The 18,583-nt window shown below is 40.3% G+C and overlaps 1 protein-coding gene and 2 pseudogenes across 1 annotated transcript in view; 2 read left to right on the forward strand and 1 right to left on the reverse strand.

The window, feature by feature from the left end:
* Positions 1 to 18,583, forward strand: part of LOC118018069 (KIF-binding protein) — a 41,891-nt gene that overhangs the window by 5,137 nt on the left and 18,171 nt on the right. The window contains exon 2 of the mRNA XM_035016548.1: positions 4,114 to 4,212. Coding sequence (XP_034872439.1) covers positions 4,114 to 4,212 — 99 coding nt within the window. The remainder of the gene's footprint in view (positions 1 to 4,113; positions 4,213 to 18,583) is intronic.
* On the forward strand, positions 89 to 2,274 carry LOC118018081 (annotated as a pseudogene).
* On the reverse strand, positions 8,160 to 8,589 carry LOC118017793 (annotated as a pseudogene).

Consider the following 18,583-nt stretch of genomic DNA (forward strand, 5'->3'; position numbering starts at 1 on the left):
TGGGAATTAGGTAGAATGATTCTATTTTGTAAAAGACTGTGTGTGTGTGTGTGTGTGTGTGTGTGTGTGTGTGTAGGAAAAAGTTTGAAAGTAACAGCTCATGGGAATTTATGATATTCTGACTGCTTTGTCTCAACCTGGTGTTTCCTTCCTGGGAAACTATAGAAATAGAAAACCTGGATCCACATTAGATTATCAAAAGAGACTATCCCCTTCTATCTTCACTGGGTTCTGGAGGCCTTAAGAATGATTTTTCTCCTTGGGGCACCTGGGTGACTCAGTCAGTTAAGCATCCGACTCTTGATTTCAGCTCAGGTCATGATCTCAGGGTCATGAGATCGGGCTCTGTGCTGGGTGTGGGAGCCTGCTTAAGATTCTCTCTCCCCCACTGCCCCCTATTCACCCCCCACACCTCGGGCATGATCTCTCTCTAAAAACAAAACAAAAAAAAGAATAATTTTTCTCCAGTTTTCCTTCCAGTTTTTGCTATCAGCAATATACACTTGCATTATCATCTTTTTTTTTAATAAAAAAGTATATTTTTTAAGTAGGCTCACACCCAGTGTGGGGCTTGCACTCCTGATCTTGAGATCAAGAGTTGCATGCTCTACCCACTGAGCCAGCCAGGTGCCTCTCATCTTGAGTGAAATTTAACTACTTCACCTAAGTAAAATTTCCTAACAAATTAGGAGATTATTCTCTCCACTCCCAGGATATAAATGTATAAAGAGTAGCTTTTGTGTGTGTTTATAGCTTTACTGAGGTATAACTGGCATACGATAAACTGTATATCTAAAGTACATGAGTCCCTTACCTTGGAGCGCTGAAGTAGTGGGAGGTCCTTTGCCCACGGTGTGAGCCGGAGATCGAAACAACATAAACATTAAACATTGCAGCTGCCTGAGACTGCTGGGAATTTCAGGATGACAGAAACTTCTGAAGCAGTTCCCAAATTTGAAGAGATGTTTGCCAGTAGATTCACAGAAGATGACAAAGAGTACCAGGAGTACCTGAAATGCCCTCCTGAGTTCCCTCCAATCGTTGAAGAATGGAATAGCAGAGCTGGTGGGAACCAGAGAAATAGAGGCAATTAGTTGCAAGATAACAGACAGTTTAGAGGTAGGAATAGTAGACGGAGGTGGCCAAGGGACAGTCGATCCAATCAGTGGCATGGATGGTCCTGGGGGTAACAGTTACCCGCAGCACAGACAAGAACCTTACTACCCCCACCAAAATGGAAGTATGGTTACAACCAACGGCCTCCCTATGGTTACTACTGATGGAAACGTCAGCAGCTTTTAGTAAAACTGTTTTCTCTGTTACCATGACAAAAGTTTGTGTGTATCTTCTGTTGGTCATAGTTTTACATCTGATTTCAGAGAGTGGATTATTAACTTTTTGGAACTTGTGACTTTAAAAAAAAAATGAGATCTTACTAGAGATGTGATTGTTCAGTATGCCCCTAAAAAGGTTGTGGATTATGTTGCCTGACTTCTACCTCAGATTCTTCGTTTCCTGACTTAATAGTGCTTTGAATTTGGTGTCTGTTTTCTTTGTTTGACCTCCAGGAGTTCTGTCTTTCTTTTACACAGAAATAAAAATTCTAAAGTAGAAAAAAATAAAGTACATAATTTGATGAATTTTGACATATGTATATACCCATGAAACAATCTCTGCAATCAAGGTATTGACCGTATCCATTGACCATATCCATCTACAGGCTTCCTGTGCTCTGTAATCCCTCTCTCCCTCCTTTATTCTCTCTCTCCCTTCGCCTTGGCTCCTCCTCCGCATTTTCTAGAATTTCATAATGGAATCATGCAGTGTTTCTCTTATTTTGGTCTGACTTCTTTCAGCATCGTCATTTCATTGCTGCATCTGAGATATTCATGGTTTTTTTCTTTTTTAGTCTGTTAATATGGTGAATGACCTTGATTGATTTTCCAGTGTTAAACCAAACTTTCCTTCCTGTGGTAAAAATACACTTGAAGTTTTTACCGAGTAAAACTTCGGTGAAATACTACCCTTTTCTATATATTTTTGAACTCCATTTGCTGAAATTTTAATATTTTTTCATATCTGTGTTCATGAAGGATATCAGGCTGTAGTTTTCTTGTTATGTCTTTGGTTTAGTATGAGATGGAAAGCGTTCTTTCCTCTACTGGGCAGAGTTGTGCAGAGTTGGTATAATTTCTTACGTTGGTAGAATTCACCAGTAGTACCTTTTTAGCTGTTTTTATTTTTATTTTTATTTATTTTTTGACAGAGAGAGACAGCGAGAGAGGGAACACAAGCAGGGGGAGTGGGCGAGGGAGAAGCAGGCCTCCCACGGAGCTGGGAGCCCGATCGGGGCTCCATCCCAGGACCCTGGGATCCTGACCTGAGCCAAAGGCAGACGCTTAACAACTGAGCCACCCAGATGCCCCTATTTTTTATTTTTTTAAAGATTTATTTATTGGGGCACCTGGGTGGCTCAGTTGGTTAAATGTCTGCCTTCAGCTCAGTTCAGGATCCCAGGGTCCTGGGATCAAGCCCCATGTTGGGCGCCCTGCTCAATGGGGAGCCTGCTTCTCCCTCTCCCTCTGCCTTTCCCCTCCACTTGTGCTCTCTCTCAAATAAATTAAAAAAACCTAAAAAAAAAAAAGATTTATTTATTATAGAGAGAGAATCTCAAGCAGACTCTGTGCTGCATGTGGAGCCTGATGCGGAACTCGATCTCATGACCCTGAGATCATGACCTGAGCTGAAACCAAGAGTCAGATGCTTAACTGTCTGAGCCACCCAGGTGCTCCTAGCTGTTTTTATTTTATATTTAATTTTTTTCCTACCTAGTTTGGTATCCTGAGGGCAAGAACATGATGATGCTCTGTGAATGATATAGTAGTTTCTGGTGTATTTTAGGATTTATATTATATTTAAACATAATTTATGTAGAATGTCAATAGTAGTTATTTTTGTGGAGTGAACATTTAAAAAACCACTAACATTATGTGTCAATTATATCTCAATAAAAAGAATTGCAAAACTAAAAAACAAAACATTACATTATTAATTTTTAAAAATCAAATCAGTTCTAGATTTTTTGCATGGTCTTTACCTTCAAGATCGCAATAGGTTATGGCTCAAAAGAAAAACCTTAGTTTTTCTTAGATACACTCTGGGGTTCTCTACTTGGTTTAAGATTTATCGCACACGGGAACCATTGCTTTCTGTGGCACAGCCTACCCTGGAGCTAGCAGGTTAAATATATCACCATCCCATCAAAACAGAGCACATGTGGCCAACCAGTTCCTGGTACTAGGGAAATCTCTAGACTCTGTAGGCTAGATACGGTGTACTGGGTTGGGCTGATTGGTGTCCTGGCTGAATGGAGTTTCTCAGGGACTCTTGTCAGGAAAAATAAGTTGAACTAGAGAGTGGGACAAGGTGGTTTGTGCATCCATTTCTATGATCAGGAAATGAATATTAAGGGAGATTATATTCTTTGAGTCTGGGTGGGCAGAGTAATCAGTAAGTTAGTAGTGGGCAAGAGCCCCTTTGGGTTTCCCCAGGGTCCTGCAAAGGACCCTCCTAGATAAAAAGAAAACAACTGTCCCATCTCAATACATTATCCCTGTGACCTACAGTCCCTACTGAGGACTGATCACTTAACTTAAAAAAATGATAGAATAGAAACATTATGTGAAGCCAGAAGACCAGAGGTCTGTGTTCCAGAGGAATGATCAAGTCACCTGTAAACTGTAGGGTTTCTACGTGTGCCCCCCCCTTTTTTTTGTGCCATGAGCCCCTTTTGCAGTCTAGTAAAGCCTGTATTTCATAAACAGAATAATTATTTTAAATGTATAACATAAAATGTAAAGGGTTACAAAAGAAATCAATAACATAGAAGTTTATTGAAATGTTTTCTTAAGAGATTTATTTATTTATTTAAGGGGGTGCACAGGGAGAGGGAATCTCAAGCAGACTCCCTGCTGGGCCTGGACCCTGAGATCATGACTCAGCTGAAATCAAGAGACATGCTCAACCAACTGAGCCAGCCAGGCGCCCCTGAAAGTTACTTTAATTGGAAGATTTATATTGTCATTATTTATTTCTCTTTTCTTTATTTTCCAGAATAACCTGGGTATCCTGTGGTCTGAAAGAGAAGAAATTGAAACTGCACAGGCTTACCTAGAATCATCAGAAGCACTGTATAACCAGTATATGAAAGAGGTATGTTGGATGTCAGATAAATTTTAAATTTTTATTGAAACGAGTCAAGATGTGGGGGCCCTGGGTGGCTCAGTTGGTTAAACGTCTGCCTTGGGCTCAGGTCATAATCCTAGGGTCCTGGGATCGAGCCCTACATCAGGCTCCCCGCTCAGTGGGGAGTCTGCTTTTCCCTCTCCCTCTGCCATGCTCTCTCTCTCTCTCAAATAAATAAATTAAATGTTAAAAAAAAAAAAAAAGGAAAGAAAAACTAGTCAAGATTTGAAGGCTCTTATTCCTCATTTACGTTATTAGTACATGACTCTTCAGTATACCCAGGGATCTCTCTGTAGAGCTATCTAGGTGATCACCTAATAGGGTTTATATATATATAATGTATTATTTGTTTCAGGGGTACAGGTCTGTGATTACACAATACAGTCTTACACAATACACAGTGCTGACTACAACACAAACCCTCCCCAATGTCCATCACCCAGCCACCCCATCCCTCCCATCCCCCTCCACTCAAGCAGCCCTCAGTTTGTTTCCTGAGATTAAAAGTTTACTCTTATGGTTTGTCTCCCTCTCTGGTTTCGTCTTGTTTCATTTTTTTCCTCTCTTCCCCTGTGATCCTCTGCCTTGTTTCTCAAATTCCAAATATCAGTGAGATCATATGATAATTGTCTTTCTCTGATTGACTTATTTCGCTTAGCATAATACCCTCTAGTTCGATCTATGTCGTTGCAAATGGCAAGATTTCATTTTTTTGATGGCTGCATAATAATCCGTCGTGTGTATCTATATGTATATCACATCTTCTTTATCCATTCATCTGTCGATGGACATCTGGGCTCTTTCCATAGTTTGGCTTTTGTAGACATTGCTGCTATAAACATTGGGGTGCATGTGCCTCTTTGGATCACTACATTTGTATCTTTGGGGTAAATACCCAGTATTGCAATTCCTGGGTCATAGGGTAGCTCTATTTTCAACTTTTTGAGGAACCTCCATACTGTTTTCCAGAGTGGCTGCACCAGCTTGCATTCCCACCAACAGTGTAGGAAGGTTCCCTTATCTCCGCATCCTCACCAACATTTGTCGTTTCCTGACTTGTTAATTTTAGCCATTCTGACTGGTGTGAGGTGGTATCTCATTGAGGTTTTGATTTGGATTTCCCTGATGCCGAGTGATGTTGAGCACTTTTTCATGTGTCTGTTGGCCATTTGGATGTCTTCTTTGGAAAAATGTCTGTTCATGTCTTCTGCCCATTTCTTGATTGGCTTCTTTGTTCTTTGGGTGTTGAGTTTGATAAGTTCTTTATAGATTTTGGATACTAGCCCTGTATCTGCTAAGTTATTTGCAAATATCTTCTCCCATTCTGTCGGTTGTCTTTTGGTTTTGTTGACTGTTTCCTTTGCTGTGCAAAAGCTTTTCATCTTGATGAAGTCCCAATAGTTCATTTTTGCCCTTGCTTCCCTTGCCTTTGGCAATGTGTCTAGGAGGAAGTGGCTGTGGCTGAGGTTGAAGAGGTTGCTGACTGTTTTCTCCTCAAGGATTTTGATGGATTCCTGTCTCACATTTACATCTTTCATCCATTTTCTGTCTGTTTTTGTGTATGGTGTAAGGAAATGGTCCAGTTTCATTCTTCTGCATGTGGCTGTCCAATTTTCCCAACACCATTTGTTGAAGAGATTGTCTTTTTTCCATTGGACATTCTTTCCTGCTTTGTGGATTATTAGTTGACCATAGAGTTGAGAGTCCATTTCTGGACTCTCTATTCTGTTCCATTGATCTATGTGCCTGTTTTTGTGCCAGTACCATACTGTCTTGATGATGACAGCTTTGTAATAGAGCTGGAAATCTGGAATTGTGATGCCACCAGCTTTGCTTTCCTTTTTCAGCATTCCTCTATTTGGAGTCTTTTTTGGTTCCATACAAATTTTAGGATTATTTTTTCCATTTCTATGAAAAAAGTTGATGGTGTTTTGATAGGGATTGCATTAAATGTATAGATTGCTCTAGGTAGCATTGACATTTTCACAATATTTGTTCTTCCAATCCATGAGCATGGAATGTTTCTCCATTTCTTTGTGTCTTCCTCAATTTCTTTCATGAGTATTCTATAGTATTCTGAGCACAGGTTCTTTGTCTCTTTGGTTAGATTTATTCCTAGGTATCTTATGGTTTTGGGTGCCGTTGTAAATGGGATGGACTCCTTAATTTCTCTTTCTTCTGTTTTGTTGTTGGTGTATAGAAATGCAACTGATTTCTGTGCATTGATTTTTATATCCTGCCACTTTACTGTATTCCTGTATGAGTTCTAGCAGTTTTGGGGTGGAGTCTTTTGGGTTTTCCACATAAAGTATCATATCTGCAAAGAGTGAGAGTTTGATTTCTTCTTTGCCGATTCGGAGGCCTTTTATTTCTTTTTGTTGTCTGATTGCTGTGGCTAGGACTTCTAGTACTATGTTGAATAGCAGTGGTGATAGTGGAAATCCCTGCCGCATTCCTGACCTTAGGGGGAAAGCTCTCAGTTTTTCCCCATTGAGGATGATATTCGCTGTGGGTTTTTCATAGATGGCTTTTATGATCTTGAGGTATGTACCCTCTATCCCTATACTCTGAAGAGTTCTGATCAAGAAAGGATGCTGTGCTTTGTCAAATGCTTTTTCTGCATCTATTGAGAGGATCATATGGTTCTTGTTCTTTCTTTTATTAATGTATTGTATCACATTGATTGATATTTCAGATGTTGAACCAACCTTGCAGCCCAGGAATAAATCCCACTTGGTCGTGGTGAATAATCCTTTTAAAGTACTGTTGGATCTATTGGCTAGTATTTTGGTGAGAATTTTTGCATCCATGTTCATCAGGGATATTGGTCTGTAATTCTCCTTTTTGATGGGGTCTTTGGTTTTGGAATCAAGGTAATGCTGGCCTCATAAAATGAGTTTGGAAGTTTTCCTTCCATTTCTATTTTTTGGAACAGTTTCAGAAGAATAGGTCTTTAAATGTTTGGTAGAATTCCCCTGGGAAGCCATCTGGCCCTGGGCTCTTGTTTGTTGGGAGAGTTTTGATGACTGCTTCAATTTCCTTAGTGGTTATAGGTCTGGTCAGGTTTTCTTTCTGGCTCAGTTTTGGTAGTTTATACGTCTCTAGGAATGCATCCATTTCTTCCAGATTGTCTAATTTGTTGGCATATATAGTTGCTCATATTATGTTCTTATAATTGTTTGTATTTCTTTGGTGTTGGTTGTGATCTCTCCTCTTTCATTCATGATTTTTTTAATTTGGGTCCTTTCTGTTTTCTTTTTGATAAGTCTGGCCAGGGGTTTATCAATCTTATTAATTCAGGCTTTATTTTATTTGCTGTTCTTTCTCCAGCTCCTTTAGGTGTAGGATTAGGTTGTGTATTTGAGACCTTTCTTGTTTCTTGAGAAAGGCTTGTATTGCTATATACTTACTTCTTAGAACTGCCTTTGTTGCATCCCAAAGATTTTGAACAGTTGTGTTTTCATTTTCATTTGTTTCCATGAATTTTTTAAATTCTTCTTTAATTTCCTGGTTGACCCATTCATTCTTTAGTAGGATGCTCTTTTTTTTTTTTTTTTTTTCCCCACAGAACTACATGAGAGTTTCATTAGACTCTAACTAAAGGGGCGTCTGCCTTTAGCTCGGGTCGTGATCCCAGGGTCCTGGGATCGAGCCCCTCATCGGGCTCCCTGTTTGGCGGGGGGCCTGTTTCTCCCTCTCCCACTCCCCCTGCTTGTGTTCCCTCTCTCACTGTGTCTCTCTCTGTCAAATAAATAAATAAAATCTTAAAAAAAAAAAAAAGACTCTAATTAAAAACAGAGAGAGGTGTGATTACTATTTCCAGCCAGTTTCCCCATCACGATAGTCATATAACAAACCAAGGCAATGTCGGTCTTGAGCCAGACTCACAGAGTCCCCTGGCCCTGGCCATGGCCTCAGTACAGCGTCTCTGCATTGCTGCTCTGGGGCCGTTTGATCTTCTTGATATTTTTCGGGATTATGTCATGTAGAGTGACATATTGATTCCTTAGCTCTGATATGATGAGCCGAAGGTTGATATATTCTTTCTCATCAATCTCTGTCACAGTGCAGCGATAGTCGTCTATGTGTGGATATTTAGTTATTTTAGAAACCAGTTTGGCTCTTGTAATATAATCTGGTCCAGATAAGATGCAGCTTCACTCACAACGGTTCTTAGTTCTGCAACTGTCTCCTCTGAATAGAGACCCTGAAGTTGTTCCCATCTTCTATCCTGGGAATCAGGAGCTGTACCCACATTTTGACCGTGTTGCATTTCTCAGTCAGCAGCCGGATCTCAGGTTTCCCTTTCTCGATAATGAATTTAGATATGAATTTAGTGCCATTATATTGCCTATAAGGTGACTGTTACTGTATATTGTCTCTGTTCCTTTCTGGTCTGTGTTACTTTTGGGCTCTCTCCTTGCTTCGAGGACCCCTTTCAATATTTCTTGTAGGGCTGGTTTGGTGATTGCAAATTCTTTTAGTTTCTGTTTGTCCTGGAAGCTTTTTATCTCTCCTATTTTCAGTAACAGCCTAGCTGGATAAAGTATTCTTGGCTGCATATTTTTCTCGTTTAGTACCCTGAATATATCATGCCAGTCCTTTCTGGCCTGTCAGGTCTCTGTGGATAGGTCTGCTACCTAATAGGGTTCTTTTTTTTTTTTTTTTTTAAGATTTTATTAATTTATTTGACAGAGAGAGACACAGTGAGAGAGGGAACACAAGCAGGGGGAGTGGGAGAGGGAGAAGCAGGCTTCCAGTGGACCAGGGAGCCCGATATGGGGCTCAATCCCAGGACCCTGGGATCATGACCCAAGCCGAAGGCAGATGCCTAACGACTAAGCCACCTGGGCGCCCCCCAAATAGGGTTCTTAAAAATAATCCTCAGATGGGGTCTAAGTGCAATCTTAGTCCAAATATAATTATATAGGAAATATTCTGATATTAACCTAAAATACTGATATTGGCATATTTTCATTTATAATCTAAAAATTCTATTTTGAGGGCGCCTGGGTGGCTTAGTTGGTTACACATCTGCCTTTGGCTCAGGTCATGATTCCAGGGTGCTGGGATTGAGTCCTGCATTGGGCTCCCTGCTCCGCAGGGAGTCTGCTTCTCCCTCTCCCTCTGCCCTCCCCCCTACTAGTGCATGTGTGCTCTTTCTCTCATAAATAAATAAAATCTTTAAAAAAGAATAACAAAATAAAAATTCTATTTTGAAATATAAGTAAAAATAAAAATTTTATTTTGATTTCCACTGAGAATAGCAGTGCTTGCAGGAAAGCAAACAGCTACTTAAGCAAAATATCTGAAATCTTTGAAGGCATGGTTCTCAAATTTCAGCATGCATCTGTCTGTGGAGGGCTCTGGAGGGCTTGTTAAAACAGAATATTCACTCTCAGACGCTTCAGTAGGTCTTGGTTGAGGCCTGAGAATTTGCCTTTTTAACAAGGTGCCAGGTGATGTTGATGCTGCTGGTCCAGGTACTATACTTTGAGAACCACTGCCTCAGAGAAAAGGTTTTTGTGATTTTTTTTTTTTTTCCACTTGTGAAATCCCTTTGAAATGTAATTTGTAAAAACTGAGCCACTGTGGTTAAGCAGGTCAGAAGAACTCTCAGCCCAATCCACTAGGTGCCTTCTTCCCACCCCACTGTGGTGGTACAAAAGAGGTACCATAGAACTTTCTAGGGCTCTAGGGAGCCTAGATCGAAAATTTCTACTTTAGAGGGTCACAGCCCTGTAAAAGCGGCAAATCAGTATGTTACGATCCATTCCTTAATAAATTTTGCCTGCTAAAAGTTGGCAGTTTATAGATTACCCATGTGTTCAGGCAAGGGGATATAGGAGGTATTTCTATATCATCAGCTTAATTTTTCTTTCTTTTTTTTTTTTTTAAGATTTTATTTATTTGACACACACACAGTGGGAGAGAGCAAGCACAAGCAGGGGTAATGGCAGAGAGGGTAAAGTCTCCCTGCTGAGCAGGGAGCCCAACGTGGGGGACTTGATCCCAGGACCCTGAGATCAAGACCTTAGCCAAAGGCAGACACTTAACCCACTGAGCTGCCCAGGTGTCCACATCAGCTTAATTTTTCTGTGAACCTAAAACTGCTCTAAAAAATAAAGCCCAGTTTTTTTTAAATGTCGGCAGTCTTCTAAAATTACAGTGGATTTTAGTTAATTTTGTTTTGAGGCTATGCGTAGCACTCTTTTAAATAACCAGATATTTTGATGTTTCTTACATTCAGAGTTAAGAAGCAATGCCTTATTGGGGCACCTGGCTGGCTCAGCAAGTAGACTATGTGACTCTTGATCTCGGGGTTGTGCATTTGAGCCCCATGTTGGGTGTAGAGATTACTTAAAAATAAAATCTTAGCACTCGTGTGTGAAGCAAGCAGAGCCAGAGTCAAGACCAGAGGCCAAACTCGGGAGTTGACAAGATGGCCGGGCTGCCCCACAGGATTATGAAGGAAACCCAGCGTTTGCTGGCAGAAGCAGTTCCTGGCATTAAAGCAGAACCAGATGAAAACAATGCCCGTTATTTTCATGTGGTCATTGCTGGCCCCCAGGATTTCCATTTGAGGGAGGGACTTTTATTTTTTTATTTAATTTTAATTTAATTTAATTTTTCTTGAGGGAGGGACTTTAAAAAAATTTTTTTTAATTAACATATAATGTATTATTTGTTTCAGGGGCACAGGTCTGTGATTCATCAGTCTTACACAATTCACAGCACTCACCATAGTACATACCCTCCCCAGTGTCCATCACAAAGCCAAAACATCCCCCTCACCCCTCTCCCCTCCAGCAACCCTCAGTTTGTTTCCGAGATTAAGAGTCTCTTATGGTTTATCTCCCTCTCTGGTTTCGTCTTGTTTCATTTTTGAGGGAGGGACTTTTTTTTTTTAAAGATTTTATTTATTTATTTGAGAGAGAGAGAGCAGGAGAGGGGGGAGGGTCAGAGGGAGAAGCAGACTCCCTGCCGAGCAGGGAGCCCGATGCGGGACTCGATCCTGGGATTCCAGGATCATGACCTGAGCCGAAGACAGTCGCTTAACCAACTGAGCCACCCAGGCGCCCGAGGGAGGGACTTTTAAACTTGAATTATTCCTTCCAGAAGAATACTCGATGGTAGCCCTTAAACTATGTTTCATGACCAAAATTTATCATCCTAATGTAGACACGTTGGGAAGAATATGTTTAGATATTTTGAAAGATAAGTGGTCCTCAGCACTGCAGATCCGTAAGTTCTGCTATCGATCCAGGCTTTGTTAAGTGCTCCCAATACAGATGATCCATGATGATGTAGCGGAGCGGGGGAAGACCGATGAAGCCCAAGCCATAGAAACAGCTAGAGCATGCACTAGGCTATATGCCATGAATAATATTTAAAATCGATCTGATCATTAAGCGTGCATCACTTCTGTTCTGCCGAGACCTCTTCCTTTTTTGTTTGCACAGTCTTAGAGACATTATAGAATAAAAGCCTGGACATCTTCAGTCCTTTGGTGATTAAATGCACATTAGCAGATCTATGTCTTGTCCTGATTCAGTGTTGTAAAGCATGAGCAGAGGCTAGAAGTACCATCTGGATTGTTGTGAAACGTTTAAAAGGAGTGGCCCCTCTCTGCTTTTATTCATTTCCCCCATCATGGTTTAAGTATGAAGCACTGTGAATGAAGGTAATTGTCAGGATTAGCTATAGGGGTATGGGTGTTTTTATTATTTTTTTTGAGGGAGAGAAGTAGTTTTAATTTTATGGGTTCCTTTCCCACTTCTTTGGTGATCTAATTGCCTTGGTTAAAAGCAGCTAACCAGTTCTTTAGAATATGCTCTCTAGCCAAGTCTAACTTTATTTAGATGCTGTAGATGGACAAGCTTGATTGAACCAAAATGGGAACATTAAACAAACATCACAGCCCTCACTAATAAACATTATGATTCAAGTGTAGAATCCTTCCTTTAAAAAAAAGCTTATGACCATTTTATATGGCTTGTCTGGAAATTTCTGTAATCTTTCGTTTTAGTAAAATATTTTTTGTTATTCTACTTTGCCTTTGTACAGTTTATTTTAATGAATTTATTTCATTTTTCCAATGTGACAGTCGTATTTAAAAATTAAAACTGGGGGTGCCTGGGTAGCTCATTTGGTTAAGCATCTGCCTTTGGCTCAGGTCATGATCCCAGGGTCCTAGGATCGAGTGGCGTTGGGCTCCTTGCTCAGTGGGGAGTCTGCCTCTCCCTCTGCCCCTCCCCCCACCTCATGTGTGCAGGCTCGCGTGCACTCTCTCTCTCTCTCAAATAAATAATTAAAATCTTTGAAAAAAATTAAAACTGATGAAACATTCTGTTTTGGTCCTCACCATCTGACAAGTTGATTGGCAGGAAATGGATTTTGCCAGTTTCTTTTCACTGATGCAAATTTGTGTTAAGACTTCACTGAATGGAATATTTATTTTATTTATTTATTTATTTATTTATTTATTTATTTATTTATTTTTAGATTTTTTTTTTTTTTTAATTTATTCATTTGACAGAGATAGACACAACGAGAGAGGGAACACAAGCAGGGGGAGTGGGAGAGGGAGAAGCAGGCCTCCCGCAGAGCGAGGAGCCCAGTGCGGAGCTCAATCCCAGGACCTCGGGATCATGACCTGAGCGGAAGGCAGACGCCCAACCACTGAGCCACCCAGGGGCCCCGGAATGGAGTATTTATAAGCTGGCCCTGAGCATGCATAAAGCATTGGTATCTGATATTTTTTTTTACCTCCTAGAAATGTGAAATAAATGTATGTTGCCTGGAAAAAAAAGTTAAAAAAGAAAAAATATCAGTGTCTTACCAAGTTCACCAGTGTTTTATATGTTGCTAAAATCACTGTAAATTTTTAGTCCTCATCTTATTTGACTTCTCAGTAGCATTTGACATAGTTGATCAATCTAGCATTTGGCACAGTTGTTAGTCTCTCTTCCTTGAAACACTTTTTTTATTTAGCTTCCACCTCTTTTCCTTTCTTCTCTGTGATGCTTCCTCCGTATTTCCCAGCCTCTGAACGCTGGAGTACCCAGAGTGGAGTCTTTGGACATCTCCTCTTTCCATCTGCCTTCATTCCCTTGTTCTAAATACCATCTCTTTGCTGATGGCTCCCAATTATATCTCCAGTCTGTACCTCTCAAATTCCAGACTTGTCTGTCCCACTGCTGATGTGACATTTGCACTTTTTAAGGAGTAGGTGTCTCTAAAGCTACCATCTTAACACTGGTAACCTTCCCCTCCCCACCTCCCTTGCTGTAAACACCAACTTCTTTCTTCCAGTTGCTGAGGCCTAAAACCTTGGACACTCCTCTTCTCCTCACACTGTATCTAACCTACAGTTAGCTTCACCTTTAAATTATATCTAAACCATAGATAGACCACGGCTATCCCCTGGTGCAAGCCACCACCCTCTCTTGCTGAGATTATTGCTGTAGTCTCCTAACTGGTCTTTATGCTCTCATGCCCCATTCAGTCTGTTCGCAGCTCCCATCACATCACTGCTTCCCTCAAGCTCTGCTAATGGCTTTCCCATCTTGCTTAGTGTAGACCCCAAAGACCTTATAAAGACTACAAGTTCATTATCTGTTTGGCTGCCATTATTTCTGTAATTTTTTAAAAAGATTTATTTATTTGAGGTGGGGAGGGGAGGGGCAGAGGGAGAGGCAGTGAGAATCTTTAAGCAGACTCAGCGCTGAGTGCAGAGCCCGACCTGGGGCTCGATCTCCTGACCCTGAGATCTCAACCTGAGCCGAAACCAGGAGTCAGTTGCTCAACCGACTGCACCACCCAGGCGCCCCTTCTCTAATTTTATCTTCTACTATTTTCTCCTGTCTCACTGTGATGTAGCTACATTGGCCTTCTTGCTATTCCTGAAACACACCAGACAAGCTCCTGACTCAGGGTCTTTGCCCTTAACTGTTTCCTCTGCTGAGACTGCTCTTCCACTAGCTATTGACCTGGCTCACTCCTTCATTCCCTTCAGCTTGTGACTCCGATGTCTCCCATCCAGTGAGCACTCACTGGCCACTCCGCCTGATACTACAAACCACCCCTCTGACACTTCCTGTCCTCCTTTCCTGCTTTATTTTCTGCTTCACACTTACCATTATCTAACACGATGTTCATTTTAGTGATTTATCTTATTTATCACCCATCTTCAGTACTAAAATGTAAGCTCCCTGATGACAAGGATATTTTTTTAACTGTATTCACTGCTGTTTCCACAGCATCTAGAACAGTACCTGTTTCTTGAAATAATGAGTGATATTCCACTTTGTCCATCCAGATCAGTCAAAAAAAAGAATGTTACTACTGTGTGAATGCTTGAGTGAATTTTAATAGAGCGTTTCAGTTTAAATATATATCTACAGTAGCTGGAGAATTTAATTGCTTATATGATTTTGTACTTGCCTAGTATCAATAGTTATTCTGAATAAAAATATTTTTAGTATTTCATAAATTATTGCCCTAATAGTGGCAGGTGTTAGAATGTCATTTAAAAAAAATCTGACATTAGATTTAGGAAATAGAGTTCTAGGTAAAGGAGAGATCTAAACACAGCAGGGGAAATCACTGGATTTGAAGATAGGAGACCAGGGATTCTAGTTTGGTTTGTGGTTATAACTGACTGACTTGGGGGAATTCCGACTTTTGTGCCACCGGTTCCTCATCTGTAAGATGGGGATAACCTTCCTATCAACAATACAGAAATGTTGTGGGGATCAGATAATAGAGTAGTTAATGCAAAGTCACCAGAAACATGCTCTACGTATCAAATAGTTGCAGAATGGTTAAGTAAACTATGGTACACTAATAAAAGGGGATATGATATAACCGTTGAAATGATAAACATCTGGATCATGAATACATGGAAAATGTATACAATACATGCGTACACCTTGATTATACTCTACTCACGTTTTTTCATCTTCCCTGTAAAGATGGACTAGATGTTATAAGTGATAAAGATGAACATTTTAGTTTTAGAAGTTGTAGGCGCGCCTGGGTGGCTCAGTCAGTTGGGTGGCTGCCTTCATCTCAAGTCATGATCTCGGGGTCCTGGGATTGATCCCCCCTCGGGCTCCTTGCTCAGCGGGGAGTCTGCTTCTCCCTCTGCCTACTCTGCCTGCTGCTCCCCCTGCTTGTGCTCTCTTTCTCTCTCTCTCTGACAAATAAATAAAATCTTAAAAAAATAAAAGTTATAACTAATAAACACTAATGTTTATTGAGTGCTTAAGCAGGCTGTATTTTATTCTCACAACAACTCTATGAAGGAGGTACTGTTTTGTTGTTGTTGTTCTTGTTGTTTTATGAAGGAAGTACTGTTATTCCCTTTTATAGGTAGGGAGCTTGTCATTCAGTGAGGTTAACATACACTATGTGACAGAGTCAGGATTTAAATTTGGTTGTCAGACCCCAAACTCTTTTTTTTTTTTTTAATTTTTTTTTTTAAGATTTTATTTATTTGAGACCGAGAGAATGAGAGAGAGAGAGCACATGAGAGGGGGGAGGGTCAGAGGCAGAAGCAGGCTCCCTGCCGAGCAGGGAGCCCGATGCGGGACTCGATCCAGGGACTCCAGGATCATGACCTGAGCCGAAGGCAGTCACTTAACCAACTGAGCCACCCAGGCGCCCAGACCCCAAACTCTTGTTCTTTCTACTGTACCATGCTGCCTTTCAAGGTAATATTGTTGAATAATTATTGTGTTAAGATAAAGGGATTCTTTTTCTCCATAAAATTGTTCAGATATAGAATAAGTAATAAAGAAAATATATTTTATTTACTTATTTTTTAAAGATTTTATTTATTTGACACAGAGAGAGAGCACAAGCAGGGGGAGCGGCAGGCAGAGGGAGAAGCAGACTCCCCGCTGAGCAGGGAGCCCCATGCAGGACTCAATCCCAGGACCCTGGGATCATGACCTGAGCCGAAGGCAGACGCTTAACCAAGACTGAGCCACCCAGGCGCCCAGGAAAATATATTTTATTGTTATGAAGAGTTATTCATTCGTAGGTTTTGTGTGAGGTTAAGAGACCAAATATTGGGGCACCTGGCTAACTCATTTGCTGGAGCATGTGACTCTTGATCTTGGGGTCATGAGTTTGAGCCCCACTGTGGGTGTAGAGATTACTTAAAAAGTTAAAAAAAGGGCGCCTGGGTGGCTCAGTTGGTTAAGCAACTGCCTTCGGCTCAGGTCATGATCCTGGAGTCCCGGGATCGAGTCCCGCATCGGGCTCCCTGCTTGGCGGTGAGTCTGCTTCTCCCTCTGACCCTCCCCCCTCTCATGCTCTCTGTCTCTCATTCTCTCTCTCAAATAAATAAATAAAATCTTTAAAAAAAAAAAAAAGAGAGAGGGATATTTAACTTATTTATTTGAATTTTTCCCAGCTTTTTATTTTTTAAGATTTTATTTTTTAAGTAATCTATACACCTAGTGTGGGGCTCGAACTCACAACTCCAAAATCAAGAGTCACATGCTCTACCTACTGAGCCAGCCAGGTGCCCCCTACCTTTATTGATATAATTGACATATAACATTGTATAAATTTAGGGTGTACAGTGTGATAATCTGATATATGAATATACTGCAAATGATTACCACACTAGGATTAGTTAATATCTCCATCACCTGGGCACCTGGGTGGCTCAATTGGTTAAGTGAATGCCTTTGGTTCAGGTCATAATCCTGGAGTCCTGGGATCGAGTCCCGCATTGGGCTCCCTGCTCAGCAGGGAGTCTGCTTCTCCCTCTGACCCTCCCCCCTCTCATGCTCTCTCTCATTCTCTCTCAAATAAATAAATAAAATCTTAAAAAAAAATCTCCATCACCTTACATAATTACCTTTTTTGGGGGCGGGTAGGGGGTGATGAGAACATTTAAGATTTACTTTCTTAGCAACTTTCAAGTATATAATACAGTATTGTTAACTATAGTCACTATGTTGTTTATTAGATCTTTAGAACTTACTCATCTTATAACTGGAAGTTTGTGCCCTTTGCCCAGCTTCTCCCCCATTTCCCTCTCTCCCAGCCCCTGGCACCCAGCATTCTATTCTATTTCTAGGAGTTAACCTTTTTTTTTAGATGCCACATATAAGTTGTACCGTTCAGTATTTGGAGAATGGCCATTTAAAAGCATTTCACAAAACACTAGCAATGTACTCTTTGTTTCACTAGTATATGAAAGTTCTCATCTCCTTCGGAACTTTTCCTTATGTAGCTTTAAAAAAAAAATCTGTGCCGTTATTGTAGGCAAAATAATCTTGTTTTAACTTGAATTTCTTCGACGATTTTTAAGTGTTTATATTCCATTTTTATTTTTTCTTTTGAAAGTGTTTACTTCATGCCTTTTTACATGTATTTACTTGAGTTTGTGTTTTCTGGCTGATTTGTTTGCTCATTTATGTTAAATCTTTATTTTAAAGTGAGATATAGTTGACATATAACATTATATTAGTATAGGATGTACCACACAATGATTCAATATCTGTATATATTGTGAAATGATCACAAGTCTAGTTAACGTCTGTTACCACATACATTTACAGTTCTTTTTCTTGTGATGAGAACTTTTAAGATCTGTTCTTTTAGCAAAATTCAAATATACAATACAGTATTACTAACTGTAGGCATCATGCGTACAGTGCATCCCCAAGATTTATTTGTTTTATAACTGGAAGTTTTTGTCTCTTGACCACCTTCATCCTTTTCTTTACTACCTCCACCTCTGGAAACAACCAGTCTGCTCTCTGCATCTAGGCATTCTTTTTTCTTGTGTGTTTTTGCTTTTCTTTTTTTTCTTTTTAAGATTCCATATATAAGTGAGATCGTATGGTATTTGTCTTTCTCTGACTTATTTCATTTACCATGATGTCCTTAAAGTCCATCCATATTACAAATGGCAGGATTTCCTTCTTTTTTTTATGGCTAAATAATTTCCTTGTGTGTGTGTGTGTGTATACACACACCACACTTTTTTCTCCATTTATTCACTGATGGACATTTAGGTTGTTTCCACGTCTTGGCTGTTGTAAATAATGCTACAATGAACATGGGGGTGCTTTTATCTTTTCGTGTTTTCATTTCCTTTGGATAAATACCCAGAAGTGGAATTGCTGGATTGTAGGGTAGTTCTATTTTTATGGGCCCAGCACTCTTCCGCTGCGCTACTCTGCTGGTAGTTCTATTTTTAATTTTTTGAGAAACCTCCATACTGTTTTCCAGAGAGGCTGCCTAATTTACATCTCTACCAACAGTGCACAGGGGTTCCCTTTTATCTAACTTTGCCAACACTTGTTATTTC

The sequence above is a fragment of the Mirounga leonina genome, unplaced genomic scaffold (assembly GCF_011800145.1).
Source record: "Mirounga leonina isolate KUSES-001 unplaced genomic scaffold, KU_Mleo_1.0 Mir_106, whole genome shotgun sequence".
Classification (NCBI taxonomy): domain Eukaryota; kingdom Metazoa; phylum Chordata; class Mammalia; order Carnivora; family Phocidae; genus Mirounga; species Mirounga leonina.